We start from the raw sequence: 16,816 nt of genomic DNA, 5'->3' as shown, positions 1-16,816 counted from the left end.
GTTTAGGTAATCTCTGCCCCATAATTCTGGAGCTTTTTTACTTAATTTATTTATTTTTATTAATTCTAACTTGAGGAAACGACCCTCTGCATTTCCTAGTTATGTTGACCAATACATATTCACACAGCGCTCCTGGAGGCTCATCTGTTTAAAGGGGCTTAGTTCTGTGGCTCTGTGACTAGAGCAAGTGGTTTTAAAATCATCAGTCTTCTTAGATTCTTACTGAAATTTTTGTATCCCTGGTCAGATGAAAGCATTAATGTCTTAAGCTGCCACGATCAACTTTATGTCACCGTTCATCTGGTCAGTGACTTGCACCACCTCACTGTCGTGGACAGTGACGGTGGCGTGCTCTGGGGAGCCGCGTGCTTCCCTGCGAGCCTCTCCCAGGTCCCTCTCCCCACAGCGGGAAGAATGATGTCATCTCTCAGACCGTGTCTTGTCCGGAGTCACACGGTCAGACTTCCTCGCTGTCACTGCTCTTCCCCTACTTAGCAACTCAGTAGAAGCTTTACTTATTGTGTGCTGTGGGTTCTCCTCTGGCCTGAAAGCCTTCCAGGCGTACTCTTGAGCTCCTCAGGACACCTCAAAGAGAAGTAGGCACTTGGATCACATAAGAAGGCCAGAGCCCAGCGACAGGAGGTCCGTCATGTGGCATTGTACGGGAAATTAGCGGCAGCCTGCCGAGATGGGAACCCAGGAATGCCTGCTTCCCAGCCGCTCCCACTGTGCTGCTCTGTGTCCTCTAGAGCCAGGTCCCAGTTGGCGTTCAGATCTGTGATGAATCAATTCACTGTAGCTAGACGCATGGGCAGCAGCAAGGCCGTGTTATACTGAAGCTCGGGTATATTTTGGTCAGCCTATTTCCATTTCAGAGTTACAAGGTATGCTTTCTTTAAAAAAAAAAAAAATCAATTACGAAACATTTCAAATGTAAGAAAGAACAAGAAATACTGCCAGACACACATGTACCCATTACTGAAATTATGCATTCAGTCATTGTTTTTCAGATTTTTTTTTTTATAAGGAATAAAATGTTGCTACCCAGAGAGAACTAACTCCCACCTTCCAGCACCTTCTCCTTTCATACTGGGATTATTAGTGTCTGTCCTGCCCCTGGTGTTGTCTATGCTTTTATAACAAGTGTGTATCCAGAGATGACATAGTCTAGTGTGTCCAATTTTTACACAGGGGTATCAAGTTTTATATAACTTTTTGCAGGGTGCTGTTTTGGGGGTTGACTCACAGTCCTCTGGAGATCTGTCTGTACATCCCGCTGAAACACCAGTGTCCATCTTTTCATTGTTGCAAATAGTACTTTGTCCTGTCTCTTCACAGACACTTGGCGGGGTTTCCTGATGCTGGGAGAACAATTGTTCGGTTATAGTTAGTGTGCAGCTCTTCAGAGGTTCTCTTGCTCAGATAAACTCCGAGATAACTGAGTGCTAACTTGCAGTGAAGACAGTTAACTCAGGTTGAGTTGTCCTCTGATTGCTAGATGAATCCAGAGTTGCTCTGTTTTGAGAACCAACGAGTATATGTTTTTTAACTTACCTAGTTAACCAGTTGCCTGCTTATTTAAAAAGCAGTGTTGCATTTCAGTATAGGCAGCTCCCAATAGAGCTGACTGGTAAAGTCACACTTCTCTCTGGAAGCTGGAGAAGCTCAGCAGCTCGTGCAGATGGGCTCATGGGTGTCATGGGGGAGGAGCTGTCTCATATTGCTCCCACAGCAGGTAGAACCACTGTGTAGCCCGTATCTTCTCCAGCCAGGCGGCTTCCCTTGGAACATGCCTTTGCTTTGGCGTGGGGGACCTAGCCTTGCTCCTGTTGATGGAGCTCCAGATCCACTGGGGGTGGCCTCCCCCCCGCCCCGGACATGGGTCCACCCTCATCTGAACTGGTGAAGTTCACGTCTGAGTGACACTGTTTTGGAGACAAGCAAATTCAAGACACAGACTGACGCTTCTCTGTATCTGATAGTTTTAGTCACTAAAGCTTCCTTATTCGAAGGACAGAGCTGCCTTTCATTATGTTTGAAGTAAAGTAACTCAATTGGACATCATAAGAAATGCTTCAAGTTATTCCAGGAGAAAGAATTGATTTGGTTTTCTTTCCTGTGACTTCTGTAGACCAACGAAGCTGAGTTACACTGTTGGGAAAAGCATCAGCCCTCCCCCGACGGTGTCAGAGCTCTGCACCCTCCTGGTGTTTCTTCTGGATGTTATCCCCTTGGTAAGGGCCCTTGTTGGGAAGAGGCGTCTCCGGGCCTGCTGTTGTTTACATTCTCGCTAGTGTCATTGGCCTGGTAAACCTCACCCTCCTGAAGAGTGGGTGCACGTAAATGGACGACACTTCCATTGTCAGTTACAGCACGGACAATGTAGCTGAATGTTCTCTCTGATGTCTTTTATGTCTTATTTAAAAGAGGTTATAACTTTGAGCCGGTTGTAAGTGGCCTGAGCCAAAGTTAATGTCCAGCAGAGGTGAACTGGCATCACCCCACGCTTCGGTTATTTAGGAGTGAGAGTGAGTGTATTTCTAGGTAAAACTGTGCTGTTGGCTAGTTTTCTCAAAGTACACTAATTTCCTTAATATGGAAATAAACGTCACAATGATTTTCTATTAGAAAAGGGAAAGACGGGGCGCCTGGGTGGCNATAACTTTGAGCCGGTTGTAAGTGGCCTGAGCCAAAGTTAATGTCCAGCAGAGGTGAACTGGCATCACCCCACGCTTCGGTTATTTAGGAGTGAGAGTGAGTGTATTTCTAGGTAAAACTGTGCTGTTGGCTAGTTTTCTCAAAGTACACTAATTTCCTTAATATGGAAATAAACGTCACAATGATTTTCTATTAGAAAAGGGAAAGACACTTGAGGGGCGCCTGGGTGGCTCAGTCGGTTGAGCGTCCAACTCTTGATTTCGGCTCAACTTGTGATCTCAGGGCCTGAGATCAAGCCTCACATGGGCTCCATGCTGAGCGTGGAGGCTGCTTAAGATTCTCTCACTCCCCCTGCCCTTCCCTCTGCTCTTGTACTCTCACTCGCATGCTCGCCCTCTCTGACTCTCAAATACATCTCTTAAAAAAAAAAAAAAAAGAAATGTAAAGACACTTGAAAATCGAGGAAGAATGTCCATTGATTTGTCTAGATCAAAAAGAAATGTTTTTTTGATTTGGGAATAAGCATGAAACTTATTCATGCTCTAAAAAAATTGACTTTTCAGGGCGCCTGGGTGGCTCAGTCCACTGTCTGCCTTCGGCTTAGGTCATGATCTCAGGGTCCCGGGATCAAGCCCCAAGCTCCCTGCTCAGTGGGGAGTCTGCTTGTCCCTCTGCTCGTCCCCCTGCTCACTCTTGCTGTCTTTCTCATACATAAATAAATAAAATCTTTTTAAAAATGGACTTTTTTAAGGCACCATTTTGAGGTGCATTTTTTTTTCTGACCAGAAGTTGGAAACCTGTTAGTTAAACTCATGTCTGTTTTCCACAGGAACTTTACTCTGAGGTGCAAACCCAGTACCTCCCTCAGGTGCTGGGCTGTCTGGTGCAGCCTCTGGCTGAGGAAATGGAGGCGTTAAGCTTACCCGAGCTCACGCATGCCTTGAAGACGTGTTTCAAAGTGCTCGGCAAGGTCCAGATGCCACCTTCCTACCTGGACATGGAGCCCACAAGTGGAAACACGGTACACCTCCAAGGAGCTGACATGGTTCTCTGGGCTGGGCTTATGCTTTCCTGGGAGCGGGAAGTAATTAGGGTTGGTTCGGGTAGGCGTAAAGATCAGAGGATGTAAAGGCATTATCTAAAATATGCTTCTAAAATCCTCAAACATTTCCCAAGAGCTTTCAGTGTGGAAGCGGACCACCCGCTTCGCTTTGCGCACCCCCGCCACTTCCTCCAACAGTTACTGGTTCGACTCAGCTCACTGTCCAGACCTTGTTATGTGTGTGTTTGTATTTGTGTGATGTTGGTGTCTGAAACACATAAGTGAGATATTCATTTACCTGGGCTGCAGTAACGAAGTACCCCTGACTGAGTGACTTAAATTAGAGGAGGTTACTGTCCCTTGGTTCTGGAGGTCACGGTGCAGGCAGGGTTGGTCTTCTCTGAGGGGAGGGGAGGGAGAGTCTGCTCCATCCTCTGTCCCACCTTCTGGTGGTGCTGGCAGTCTCTGGTGTCTCTCTGCTGTAGACGAGTCACCCTGCTCTGTCTTCAAACCCACCTGTGTCCACATTTCCTTTTCGTAAGGACATCAGTCATGTTGGATTGGGGCCCACCCTAATGAGCTCATTTTAACTTGACCATCTGCAAAGAGCCTATTTCCAAACAAGGTCACATTTACAAGTATCAGGGGTAGGACTAATGCATCTTTTGAGGCGGACACAGTTCAACCCATAACATACACTGTTCTCTGACTTGCTTTGATTCTCAAACAATGTTCTGGGGACCTCGTTCCATACTGGTTTATAAAGAGGTGTCTTACTCTTGTGTGACTTCTGTGCGATAGTTTAGGTGTGGCTTTACCGTGTCTTCTGCTCTTCCCCTATCAAGGGCATTTAGGCGATTTCTGGTTTTTCACTGTTACAAGCAGCACTGTACTAAGCATCCTTGCACAGCTGGTTTGTGGTTGCAGGTTTCTCTGAAGGATCAATCCCTCTCCGTGGGTTGCAGTGAAACCCATTCTTTTTAAACTGGGAGGGACGCATGCTCCTTTTAAATTGGCACGGACGCTGCCAAATGGTCCTCCCTGAAGACAGAGTTCCCCAAGCAGTTTGAGGCCTGCGGTCTTCAGGTTATTTTTATTTTCTACTTCGCTTAAAGCATTGAAAACTCTGCCCTTGACACCCATTCAGTGCAGCTTCGGGCGGGAGCGCAAGCAGACTGGGCAGGGGGCACTCCGGAAACGGAGCTGCTCCCAGCGCTCAGGGCTGGGCGTNGGTTTTTCACTGTTACAAGCAGCACTGTACTAAGCATCCTTGCACAGCTGGTTTGTGGTTGCAGGTTTCTCTGAAGGATCAATCCCTCTCCGTGGGTTGCAGTGAAACCCATTCTTTTTAAACTGGGAGGGACGCATGCTCCTTTTAAATTGGCACGGACGCTGCCAAATGGTCCTCCCTGAAGACAGAGTTCCCCAAGCAGTTTGAGGCCTGCGGTCTTCAGGTTATTTTTATTTTCTACTTCGCTTAAAGCATTGAAAACTCTGCCCTTGACACCCATTCAGTGCAGCTTCGGGCGGGAGCGCAAGCAGACTGGGCAGGGGGCACTCCGGAAACGGCACTTGGGTGCAGACTCACTCACAAACTGTTCATTTCCTTCCAAAGTTAGTTCTTTTTTTTTCTTGCTATTATAGCTAATAAAAAAAAATCTCTTAAATGATTTAAGATAAAAAGTTTAAGCATGTGTCTTCAAACATAATTATCAATGTTTCACAAAATGTGTACTATTTCATTCTTCCCTATGGAGCAGTGGTTTAAATGCTGAAATGTGTAAATTTAATGGAATATTATCTATGTTAACAGTGTAAGAGGAGTGGTTGACTGATTACAGTTGCAGTGTCATCCCTTTGAAAAAGCCACAGAGTGCATGCGTGCACACGCACACGCACACACACACGGATAGATGGGTGGATGGGTACTATGTATACACGGGTAAACACTTTATTCTGGCTTTCTGCTCCAATTTTATTTCTTCATGCCTCTATTTTACCCTCAGCCCAATGTCTCATTCAGTATTTTAATTTAAATATGTCAGAAACCGTTTTTAAATAATGTTTTTGAATCCTAAACCTAAATAAATAATACAGAGTGGGTTCAAAGCCTGCCTTCCCGGAGAGTATGGGGGCCCAGCAGCTGCCTCTTTGGGCTTGCTCCCTCTTCCTCCTGCTATGCCTTCTTTATTTTATTATACACTTCCACACAGGGGTTCTCTTGGTGTAGAGAATTAGGATTTCAAAAAACAGGAAGTACCTATTCATGGTTTGCCCGATTCAGCTGGTACTTGAATCCCTTGGCCTTACGAGATGTGTACAACAGAATTTCCATTTCTTTGCAGAGTCCAGTAAAAGGTGAAAACAGTGAAATGATTATAGACACAAAGGCAGTGATTCTGGCTGATGAAGATGCTTCGTTTCCTCCCCTTAAATCTGAAGACAGCGGGATCGGGCTCAGTGCCTCATCGCCAGAGCTCTCGGAGCACTTGAGGGTCCCCAGGGTCTCTCCTGAGAAAGACGATGTTTGGAAGAAGGGTGGGAGTATGCAGAGGACGTTTCTTTGCATCCAGGAGCTGATTGCCAACTTTGCCCACAAGAACATTTTTGGAGTGCAACTGACAGGGTCTGGAGAAGAGAACAAGTGTGAAGAGCCCTCGGTCCGGAGGGACGAGGGTGGGCCACCGTGCTCAGCGGGCACCGACTCCGACAGGAAGAACCCGTGGGATGCGAAGCCCATCAGCGTGCCCCAGTTTAAGCAGATGCTCTCAGACTTGTTCACAGCTCGGGGGTCTCCATTTAAGACAAAAAGTGCAGAGTTGCCATCACCTCTGCCCAGGAGCCCTGGCCGAAAAAAGGAGGGGGACTGGGCCGTGGAGCAGGTGGTCGTTGACCTGGGGAGCTCACGGGAGGGCTGCAGGGAGGCCTTCGCTGCCGCCTGCCACCTGCTGCTGGACTGTGCCACCTTCCCTGTCTACCTGTCCGAGGAGGAGACGCAGCGGCTCTGTGAAACGCTCTTCCAGCTTCCCGGTGAGAGGGCTGCCCCCCGGGACCCCGCCCTGAGGAGTCCTGTCTTGTAGCTGGTGTTTACAGACGAGCCAAAACCCTCTCTGCCACGTTTGTTTTTGTCATTCGTGGTGTGTGCTTTTGACTTGTCTTAAAGATGGCAGATTGGTGAGGCTGGGACTGTATTTTTAAACTTGAGGTGTCCTGCACAGCCCATTAAGAGGTCTGGAACAGAAAAGGTGCTTCATGATAATCAGTAAATAGGCTAGTTCATCAGACTGGTTGTTAAAGATTTGTGTTAGTTTGCTGAGGTTGCCATAACGAAGTACCACAAACTAAGTGACTTAAACAGCAAAAATGTACTGCCTCACAGCTCTGGGGGCAGACGTCTGAGATCAGCGCATTGGCAGGGCCGCTCTCTGTTTGAAGGTTCAGAAGAATGTGCTCTAGCCTCTCCCCAGGCTTCTGGTAGTTCCTTGGCTCATGGCATCATAACTCCAGCCTTTGCATGGATTCCCCCGGTGTACATGCACACATCCTGTGTTCAATTTCCTTTTTATAAACACACCAGTTATATTGGATTAGGGGCCCACTCTAATATGACCTTGTTTTAATTCATCTGCATCAATCCTATTTCCAAATAAGGTCACATTCTGAGGTCAGTAAGGGCCTTATGACTGCAACATAAGAATTTTGGGGTGTCAGGGGGGACACAGTTCCCCCCATAATAGGCGGTGTCTTAGGAGCTCAGGCTGCCATAACAAAATACCGTAGGCTGAGTGGCTTAAGCAACCAAAATTTTTCTCACAGTTCTGGAGGCTTGAAGTTTGAGATCAGGGTGCCAGCATCGTCAGTTTCTGATGAGAGTTCTCCCCTTGGTTAGAGACAGCCATCTTCTCACGGGGAGCTCACATCCTGGGGGGACGGGAGGGGTCTCACTGGAGCCTGTTCTTACAGGGGCGCTAATCCCATCATGAGGGCCCCACTCTGAATACCATCACATTAGGCATGGGGGCTTCAACATATGGATTTGGGGCAGACACAATTCATTCCTTAGCAGGCAGTGAACACTTTAAAGAAAAAAAACAGAGGAAGGTGGAAAACAAGAAAGTGATTAGGTTGGCCCTGGGAACACAGGGCAAAGCTGTCCTCTCTTGTAGTCATTACAGTAAATTTCCTGTGCAGTTTGTCTCTTGGCTCATTAGCTACAGTTGACACTGCTTGGAGGCTTGGCACTTAGGATACAAGTCCACAGTTTATTTTGGGCCTCTTTTTTTTTTAAGATGTTATTTGTTCATTTGAGACAGAGAGAGAGAGCACAAGCAGGACGAGCGGCAGGCAGAGGAAGAAGCAGACTCCTTGCTGAGCAGGGAGCCCAATGCAGGACTGGATCCCAGGAACCTGAGATCATGACTTGAGCCAGAGGCAGACACTTAACCAGCTGAGCCACCCAGGCGCCCCTATTTTGGGCCTCTTTTTTTTTTTTTTTAAGATTTTTTAATTTCTTTATTCGACAGATATAGAGACAACCAGCGAGAGAGGGAACACAAGCAGGGGGAGTGGGAGAGGAAGAAGCAGGCTCATAGAGGAAGAGCCTGATGTGGGGCTCGATCCCATAACACCGGCATCACGCCCTGAGCCGAAGGCAGATGCTCAGCCGCTGTGCCACCCAGGTGCCCCCAGCCACCCAGGCGCCCCCTGGGCCTCTTTTAAAGCTAATGCCGTATGTCCCACCATCAGGAGAGCCTTGAAAAAAACATTTTGAACTCTACACCCCCAAATGTGGATTTACTATATGCAAATTTAAAAGAAATTTTTAACATGAGTTCTATATATAAATTTTAAAAATAAAAGACGGACACTCTTGAGTCTTCTCAAAGGCCTGAGATTGACATTTTCAGAAGTCAAATAACCTGACCAGCGTTTGAAAGCAGACTCAGTGTCCTATGTCCTCTGGCCCTGAATGGTGACTGATAACCATGTCACCACCAGAAGGTTATTGTCACACTGCTGGCCACCGGACCTGTGGATCTCAGGGTGCCTTAGAATCTGCACGTGGCGAGCCATGTTCACGTGGGTCTGTCTGTCTGGCTTCTTTGCAGGAGCCGGCGATTGCAGTTTCCCGTCGTGGCTGAGGTCCCTCATGACCGTTAGCTGCTGTGTGACCGACTGCTTCCTCCAGAATGTGGCCATCTCCACCCTGCTGGAGGTGATCAACCACTCCCAGTCCCTAGCCCTCGTCATCGAAGACAAGATGAAACGCTATAAAAGCTCTGGACACAACCCGTTTTTCGGCAAGCTGCAGATGGTGACAGTCCCTCCCATCACCCCAGGAATATTGAAAGTCATTGCAGAGAAAACAGACTTTTATCAGGTATTTCCCACTGGGAGGAGGTGGGCAAGACCCCCTTCCCAACCATCTGTTTAAAGTTGTCCACGAGGTGGTAATCACCGTGGTAGGGATGTGGCGACGGTGGTGACAGTCCCAGAGGGTTGCTCGAGACCTGTGCCTGCCATGTCTGTCCCCCCGTCCCCAGCTGCAGCACAGTTTCTGGCTCTGCAGCAAGAGTGTGGTAAATATTCATGTTCAGTGTTAGGCTGACTGGCCTTCACATGTAAGGATGGTTAAGTCATCTTAATATACGGAAAGAGAGACACTGCCCTAATTTATGAGGTTAGAGACTTTGAAGCTACTCAACCTCAAGGAAAACTTAGTACTCGTCAAATTTAGGAAAGATGGTTGCTGAAGTGATGGTGAGCAGGGGTTCTGTCCCTCTTTGGGAAGACAAAGCTACATATGATGGGGCACATTTAATTGCTAAAAGCAGTTCCAGCGAGCTCATGAGAAAAAGTGAAGTTTATTATAGAGAGAGTGCCCGCGGCTGCCAAAGGGCAAGAGTGGAATGCAGGTGGGTCTCACAGGGTCTCACTTGGGGGGCTCTTAGATCCTGAAGCCACTCCCTTTGCACCTCGCTCGGCTGAGGGGATGTCCGGGGGTCACCTAACTAACTTGGTTACCACTTGACATTCAGTCTGCCTCATGACCCTCAAGTTTGGTTCCTATAGTTAATGATGCTTGTATGTGTTTCCCACAAGTCTGAGCTAACGGGTCGAGGCTATTAAACAGTCTGTCAGTGAGGCACCCCTGGGTCAGCACCTTCTGCTTCTCCAGCCCACACAGCAGGGATGGGGGCCAATGGGTAGGAGGTCATGCAGTGCAGATGGGGATGTGCCCACTCACCAGGACCTGCGGTGATGGGACCCCAAACACCCTGAAAAGTTTTGACACTTGGGAAAGATATTTTACATATTTTATGGGTGAATAAGATATGGAAACTCTACTGTTCCTTCAGGTCCTAACAGCCTGTGTGCTAAAAGGCTTTTGAAATAGGCTGCCCTTTTCCTGTTTGGGATGAGCTCTTCTCCAGCAGGTCACATAACTGAGGCTACCTCTCGGCTTTGTTTCTTTTTGTGGTTGTTAATAACAGCTGTATTTAGATATAATTCACATACCATACAAATCACCCACTTGAAGTATACAATTCATTGGTTTTTTCTGTATTCGCCAAAGTGTGTCATTTAATTTATTGTTTTCCCTGTTTTTTATTATCCCTCATTTACTGTTTTCTTTTTCAGCAAATGGATATTTTCCAGTATACTATTTTAATCGCTTTAATGATTTTTCTCCATATATTTTTTGGAGCTTTTTTTATCAGTGGTTGCTCTAGGGTTTACCATGTTCATCCTGGCTCATCAGAATCTCCTCACTTCCAGACTGAATTCCAGCAAAACACAGAAACCTCCTCCAGTCTCAGCTTTTCCTCTGCCCCTTTCTGGTGCTGTTGTTCCACACGTTACATCCACGTGTGTTACAAACCCCACGACACGCGTTATAGTTATAACATAATTGTATGTCCTTGAAAGAAGCTGGGAGAAGAAAGGAGAACAAATAGCTATAGAGAGAGTTTGTTACTTAACCTTCTTCACCATTCCTGGCCCTTCACTTGTAGATTTCAGTCTGTACCTGGGCCCTTGCCTTCGCCCAGTGCACCCGTGCTCCTGCCTCTTCTGGGCTGCTACGTGCAAGTGTGTTTCTGCACGTTCCAGTGATAGCGCAGTGATAAGTGTGCCTCGCATTTTACTCAGTCTTTTCTTTTTTTTTAAGATTTTATTTATTTATTTGAGAGAGAGAGTGAGAGGGAAAACAAGTAGGAGAGGCAGAGGGAGAAGCAGACTCCCCACTGAGCAGGGAGCCCGATGCGGGCTGGATCCCAGGAGCCTGAGATCATGACCTGAGCCAAAGGCAGACGCTTACAACTGAGCCACCCCAGGTGCCCTACTCAACCTTTCCAAAAAAATCAGTTGAAAGAAAAGAGATACACATTATGCTGGCTTTTTAGAGCTACACAATTACCTTTACTGGTGCTTTTTGTATGAATTTGATTAACTGTCCAGGGTCAGTTGCTTTCACCTCGAAGAACTTCCTTTAGTGTTTGTTTTGTTTTGATTTTTTTTTAAATTTAAATTCAATTAATTAACATATATTATGAGTATTATGAGTTTCAGAGGTAGAATTTCGTGATTCATCAGCTGCAGGCAATACCCAGTGCTCATTCCATCAAGTGCCCTTCTTAATGCCCATCACCCGGTTACCCCATCCTCCCACCAGAAATATTCCTTCAGTGTTTCTTTTTTCTTTTTTTTTTCTTTTAAGATTTTATTTATTTATTTGAGAGAGAACGAAAGCAAGAGCGATCACAGAGGGAGAGGGAGACGCAGGCTCCCCACTGAGCAGGGAGCCCAATGCAGAGCTTGATCCCAGGACCCCGCAATCATGACCTGAGCCGAAGGCAGATGCTTAACCTAATGAGCCACCCAGGCACCCCAGTGTTTCTTATAAGACAGGTCTTCTAGTAACAAATTCACTCAGTGTTTATCTGGAAATGTCTTTATTTCTCCTTTTATGGAAGATAGTTTTACCAGATATAATGTTCTTTTTTTTTTTTTTAAGATTTCATTTATTTATTTGACAGAGATTGAACACAAGCAGGGGGAGCGGCAGGCAGAGGGAGAGGGAGAAGCAGGCTCCCTGCTGAAGAAGGAGCCCGATATGGGGCTCAATCCCATGATCCTGGAATCATGACCTGAGCCAAAGGCAGACGCTTAACCCACTGAGCCACCTAGACGCCCCTAGATATAATGTTCTTCATTGAATTTTTTCTTTTCTTTCAACACTTTTGTAATATAAGAATAAATATACTTTAATCAGCCCCAGATATATCTTGAATATATAATGTTTAAGTAAAGCAGCACTTTTTTTGAGTGAGAGAGAAAGAGCACACATGCACATGGGAGGAGAGGATGGAGGGCGGGGAAGCAGAGGGAGAGAGAATCCTAAGCAGGCTCCACACCCAGCATGGAGCCAGACTCAGGGCTCGATCTCAACCCTGAGACCATGACCTGAGCCGAAATCAGGAGTCAGATGCTTAACCAACTAAGCCACCCCAGCGCCCTGACAGCACTTTTTCAGTAATCCGTAGCAAATGCTCATGTGAATGTTTGAACTTAATTGGAATTCACCGTTTGGATTCATGATCCCACTGTTTTCTTGCCTCCGGCATTTCTTATTAAAGGCAGCTCTTCATCTTCTGGGTTTCCCTTGTAAATGATGAGTGGTTTTCCTCTTGCTGCTTTCAAGACCTTCTCTTTGTCTCTGTCCATTAGCATCTCATTGTGACGTGTCCAGTGTGGATCGTGTGGCATGTATACTACCTGGAATTCTTCAAGCTTCTTGGATATGTAGATTAATGTTCCTTTATCAGTTTGGGGAGGTTTTTGTGCATTATTTCTGCACGTATTTTCCCTGCTCCTTTCTTTGTCCTCCCCCAGCACTCCGTCTGTGGGTGTGCTGCTGCGCTTGACGGTGGCCCATGTTTCTCTAAGGCCCCATGCATTTTTCTTCATTCTTCTTTCTCTCTGTTCTTCAGATTGCATCATTTCTGTCAATCCATTTTCTTCACCGAGTCTTCCTTCCTTCCATTCAGATGAGCTACTGAGCCCCCTGAGGGGTGAAAGTTTCATTTCAGTTATTAAACTTTCAGTTCCACAATTTCCATTTTGTTCTTTTTCTTTTCTTTTTTTTCTTAACTTCTTTTTCTTTTTACACTTTCTGTCTCCTTGTTGATACATCTGCTTGATGGGAAATTGTCATCATACCTTCCTTTACTTTTTTAAACATGGTTTCTTTTAGTTATTTGAACATACCTCTAACGGCTACTTTGAAGTCTTTGTTGAATGTATCTGTCACCTGGTTGCTCTCACAGACACCTTCTGTTGCCCACTTTTTCCCCTTGTGCAGGTGTCGTATTTTCTTGTTTCTTTGCATGTCTTATAGTTTTTATTGAAGACTGGATATTTTAGATAATGTGTCATAGCAACTTGACTATATTCTGACCCCCACCTCCCATCTTGTTTTATCCTCATCTGTTGTTCACTGTTCGGTGACTCTCTTTTACTGTTTTGGTGGAGTCTGTCTCCCCTGCCATGTGAGTCCTTTGGCACTGCTCCCTGGAGGGATGTGTGGTCACCCTTCAATGACGGTGGTCTTAGCAGGGTTCTCACTGACCATCTCTTTCCCTGGTCTCTCTGTGAAGCTGTCTCTGTTGGTACACACCTAGCTGTTAGGCTCCATGAACTTCTGGCTGGCTCACCACTCTCATGTTTTCAACAATGCCCAACAATGCCAAGGCATACGTTACTCCACAGTCTGATAGTTTTTTGAAGCCAGTCTTTGAGTTGTTTCGTTTACCCACGAGGGGTCTTCCTAGCTATCTCTTATCCTGGTTATTTCTTATAATCGAGCTGCTGTGGTTTAACTTCTTGCTGTTGTGGGGCTACCAGACTTGCGGTAATGACTTACTACAGAATTCTATCGTTCTTGAGAGCACTCTCAGGCTTGAACTTCCTCACACTTTGCTGGAGGGAGCTCTCTGTGTCCTGGCCTGCCTCTCGCTCTGGGCACTCTCTGCATCCCATTGCTCAGGAAGAGCCGGCACTGAGACAGTTCCCTGTTTCTCTTGGAGGGCTAGCCCTGCAGGTCACCCTCGGGAGCAGTGGCCTCTAGTGTCTGAGCTTGCTTCTCCGAGCATGTAACCTCCCCCTACAAGCCCACTAGGGTACGAACGGTTGGAACTGCAGCACTCCTGGCCTGCATTGTCTGGATACAGCCTCCACCCAGGAATGAGGAGCGTAAAATGCTACACCCTGCCCTTTCCATGGAGAGCCTTGGACTGGGAGCTGGGGAGAGGGGACTCCACCCGGAGTGGATAGTCATGTTCCTTGTCACACTAGGCTGCGCTGAGGGGGGTTGGATAGGGTCACATTTCCACTGCCACAGACTTGTTGCTTTTACTGGAATTTAGTAGATTTTCTTGAATAAATGTTTCTTTATTTCCTGAATGCCCTTAGGATAATTTCCAGAAATTCTAAATGTTTGATTGTTGTTGTTTTGGTTTTTTTTTTAAATTTTCACCAGTTATGGTAGTTTTTTTCTGGGAGAGAGTCCACAGAGCTCCTCCCACAGCCAGACGAACTCATGTACTCAGACCCCATCTACGGTGTCAGGTCCTGGTGGAGCCTTATTTGATTGCTGTTCGGCTTGGGTGCCTCATCCCCTGCCCCCTCCCTCTCTTACCAGAGTTGAGTCCATGTGGATCTCAGAATCAGGAACAGTGTCAGTATAATACAGCAACAGTGACTAGGCCCTTCCTTCCTTGCTCCTGCATTTATCTGAGAAGTGTGGGGTCATTGCTTGTAAGGCACAGGGACTAGAACAGAAGAAAGAATTTAGTCTGTGACTTTTTGGAAGGCTCTTAATAGAATTAAAATGACTGCATTAAATACTCTTGTTTTGACGATGTACCCTTGGTGATGTTTTTGGAGAGTAGGCTTTTCTGATTTCTTTCTGAAACCTTAATTTTTATTTTGAGTCCAATGTGGTACATATCTGAGTACTTAGCACTTGCCGGGCACTGGAGTGCACTTTATAAAGTATACAGCTGTCCAGAACAGCAGCAGTGACTGGCCTGCCCACGTCAAGATGCTGGATGGGAGGCAGTGAAGCCACCTGCACAGACAGCTAGGCCATGCCCCAGTTCTCGGACTCCAGGTGTAAGGCTGGTTCCAGATCTTCTAGCCTTTCTCTCATTCCCACAGAACAGCCCACATGCCATTGTTTACATTGCCCACGATGCAAAGAATAAGGTCCGCTATCCCACTAGTGCCCTGACTTTTCAAATCAGGTGGTAATGGCAGAATTCGATTCACTAAGGGGCTCCTGGATGCCTCAGTCGTTAAGCATCTGCCTTCAGCTCAGGGCGTGATCCCGGCATCCTGAGATCGAGCCCCACATCAGGCTTCTCCGCTAGGAGCCTGCTTCTTCTTCTCCCACTCCCCCTGCTCGTGTTCCCTCTCTCGCTGGCTGTCTCTGTCAAATAAATAACATCTTTAAAAAATAAAAATTAAAAAATTAAGAAAAGAATTCGATTCATTAAGAAAGTGTTCAGAACATAGGGATTGAGAAGCTTAACATAGGTGAAGGAGGAGGCGTGTGTTTAGTCATCAACATCAACTCCCTAATCCTTCAGAAAACATTGTTTTAAACCTTCTAGATGGAGTCTCTTCCACATAAATTTGCCCACAGGGGCTACAAGTAAGGGGACTACTCTACTTAATCAAAAGTTTTGTATCAGAGGTTTCATTGCAATTTGATAATTGGAAATCACATTCCCTTAGATTAAAAAAGTAATGAAAATACTGGTTAGGGGCTCAGGCCAGTCAACGGTTAATTTGATCTAAGCAGAAAAGATAGTTTTGTGAAATAGAAATAAGTGGGTCAAAAGAAGTCATTTGACCTGAGATACACTTACAAAATATCACAGTCTAGGAGGCATGGTCTTTTCCCACGACCTGGAAGAATGCCTTCAGAAATTCCCTCCCGGAAATGGGGCCAGCCTTCCCCTTGAGTCTCACCCGGTTGGGTCAGGCACCCCACGGGTGCTCTGTGGGACTTCGGGAGGGGCTGCGGCCAGTTCCAGGCCCCATATGTTTAAAGAGCTAAGATCAGGGCTGAGGAGATGGAGGACTTGATTTGGGGTGTGATTTGTATCCTGAAAGTGAGCTGGGCATCTGCCACGGCAATGTGCACAAAATGGGAACAGACAGGTTTGCGATTCTTCATCAGTACCGCGTGGTGACCAGTGTAAGCCAACCCTAGGTGGGAAGGTGCTGTGAGTGTGTCCACCTCAAGACTGGCAACCATTGCAAACCCACCCCATTTCCTGGAGGCCACATCTCTGGATCCCCCGGTGCCAGCACTTAGTAGGGCTTGGTCAAGTGTGCTCGTCGAAAGGATGTGTCAACCAGTGGGTTCTTGCTTCCAGTTGATTTCTTCTCTGCAAGTAATGTTAATGTCTGGGCAAGAACTTCAGTGTTCTTAGCTGCAAGTTCAGACTTCCTAGTTTCCAGGAGCACCTGGCTGGCTCATTTCATAGAGCACACAACTCCTGATCCCAGAGTCATGAGTTCAAGCCCCACATTGGGCATAGAGCTTACTTTAAAAATAAAAGAGTGGTCTTGGGGTGCCTGGCTGACTCAGTCAGTAGAGCATGTGACTCCTGACCCCAGGGTCATGAGTTTGAGCCTCACGATGGGTGCAGAGACACCTCTAAGTTTAACACATAACATTGCCTGGTGGGGTTTTGGTTTGGTTTGGGGTTAGTTGCTTCCTTTTGTTTGTTGGTGGTACTTCTTTGTATATTGAGGACCCAGTTCCTTGGGGCTGGGATTGGACTGGCACGAGGAAGAAGTGTGGGTGCTGCCTGTGTTCACACAGTCTCCCTTCTGCCGCAGAGGGTGGCTCGTGTGCTTTGGAATCAGCTGAACAAGGAGACCCGGGAGCATCACATCACCTGCGTAGAGTTGTTCTACCGGCTGCACTGCCTGGCCCCAACGGCCAACATTTGTGAAGATATCATCTGCCATGCCCTCCTGGACCCTGACAAGGTAAGTCTTTGCAGCCTGTCATCTCTGTCCTGCAAAGATTCCAACTGC

At 46.7% G+C, this 16,816-nt stretch overlaps 1 protein-coding gene across 4 annotated transcripts in view; it reads left to right on the top strand.

The window, feature by feature from the left end:
- Positions 1-16,816, top strand: part of DOP1B (DOP1 leucine zipper like protein B) — a 104,270-nt gene that overhangs the window by 51,116 nt on the left and 36,338 nt on the right. For all 4 annotated transcript variants that reach the window (XR_004623904.1, XM_011222101.3, XM_019797303.2 and 1 more), the window contains exons 12-16: positions 2,132-2,234; positions 3,488-3,679; positions 6,046-6,730; positions 8,809-9,080; positions 16,616-16,768. Coding sequence is in view for 3 of the 4 variants with exons in the window: in XM_011222101.3 (XP_011220403.2) it covers positions 2,132-2,234; positions 3,488-3,679; positions 6,046-6,730; positions 8,809-9,080; positions 16,616-16,768 (1,405 nt within the window). In the remaining variant the exon portion in view is untranslated. The remainder of the gene's footprint in view (positions 1-2,131; positions 2,235-3,487; positions 3,680-6,045; positions 6,731-8,808; positions 9,081-16,615; positions 16,769-16,816) is intronic.

This window comes from Ailuropoda melanoleuca, chromosome 1, assembly GCF_002007445.2.
Source record: "Ailuropoda melanoleuca isolate Jingjing chromosome 1, ASM200744v2, whole genome shotgun sequence".
NCBI lineage: Eukaryota > Metazoa > Chordata > Mammalia > Carnivora > Ursidae > Ailuropoda > Ailuropoda melanoleuca.
The sequence above is the reverse complement of the archived record's forward strand: the minus strand, read 5'-3'. Positions and strand labels throughout refer to the sequence as shown.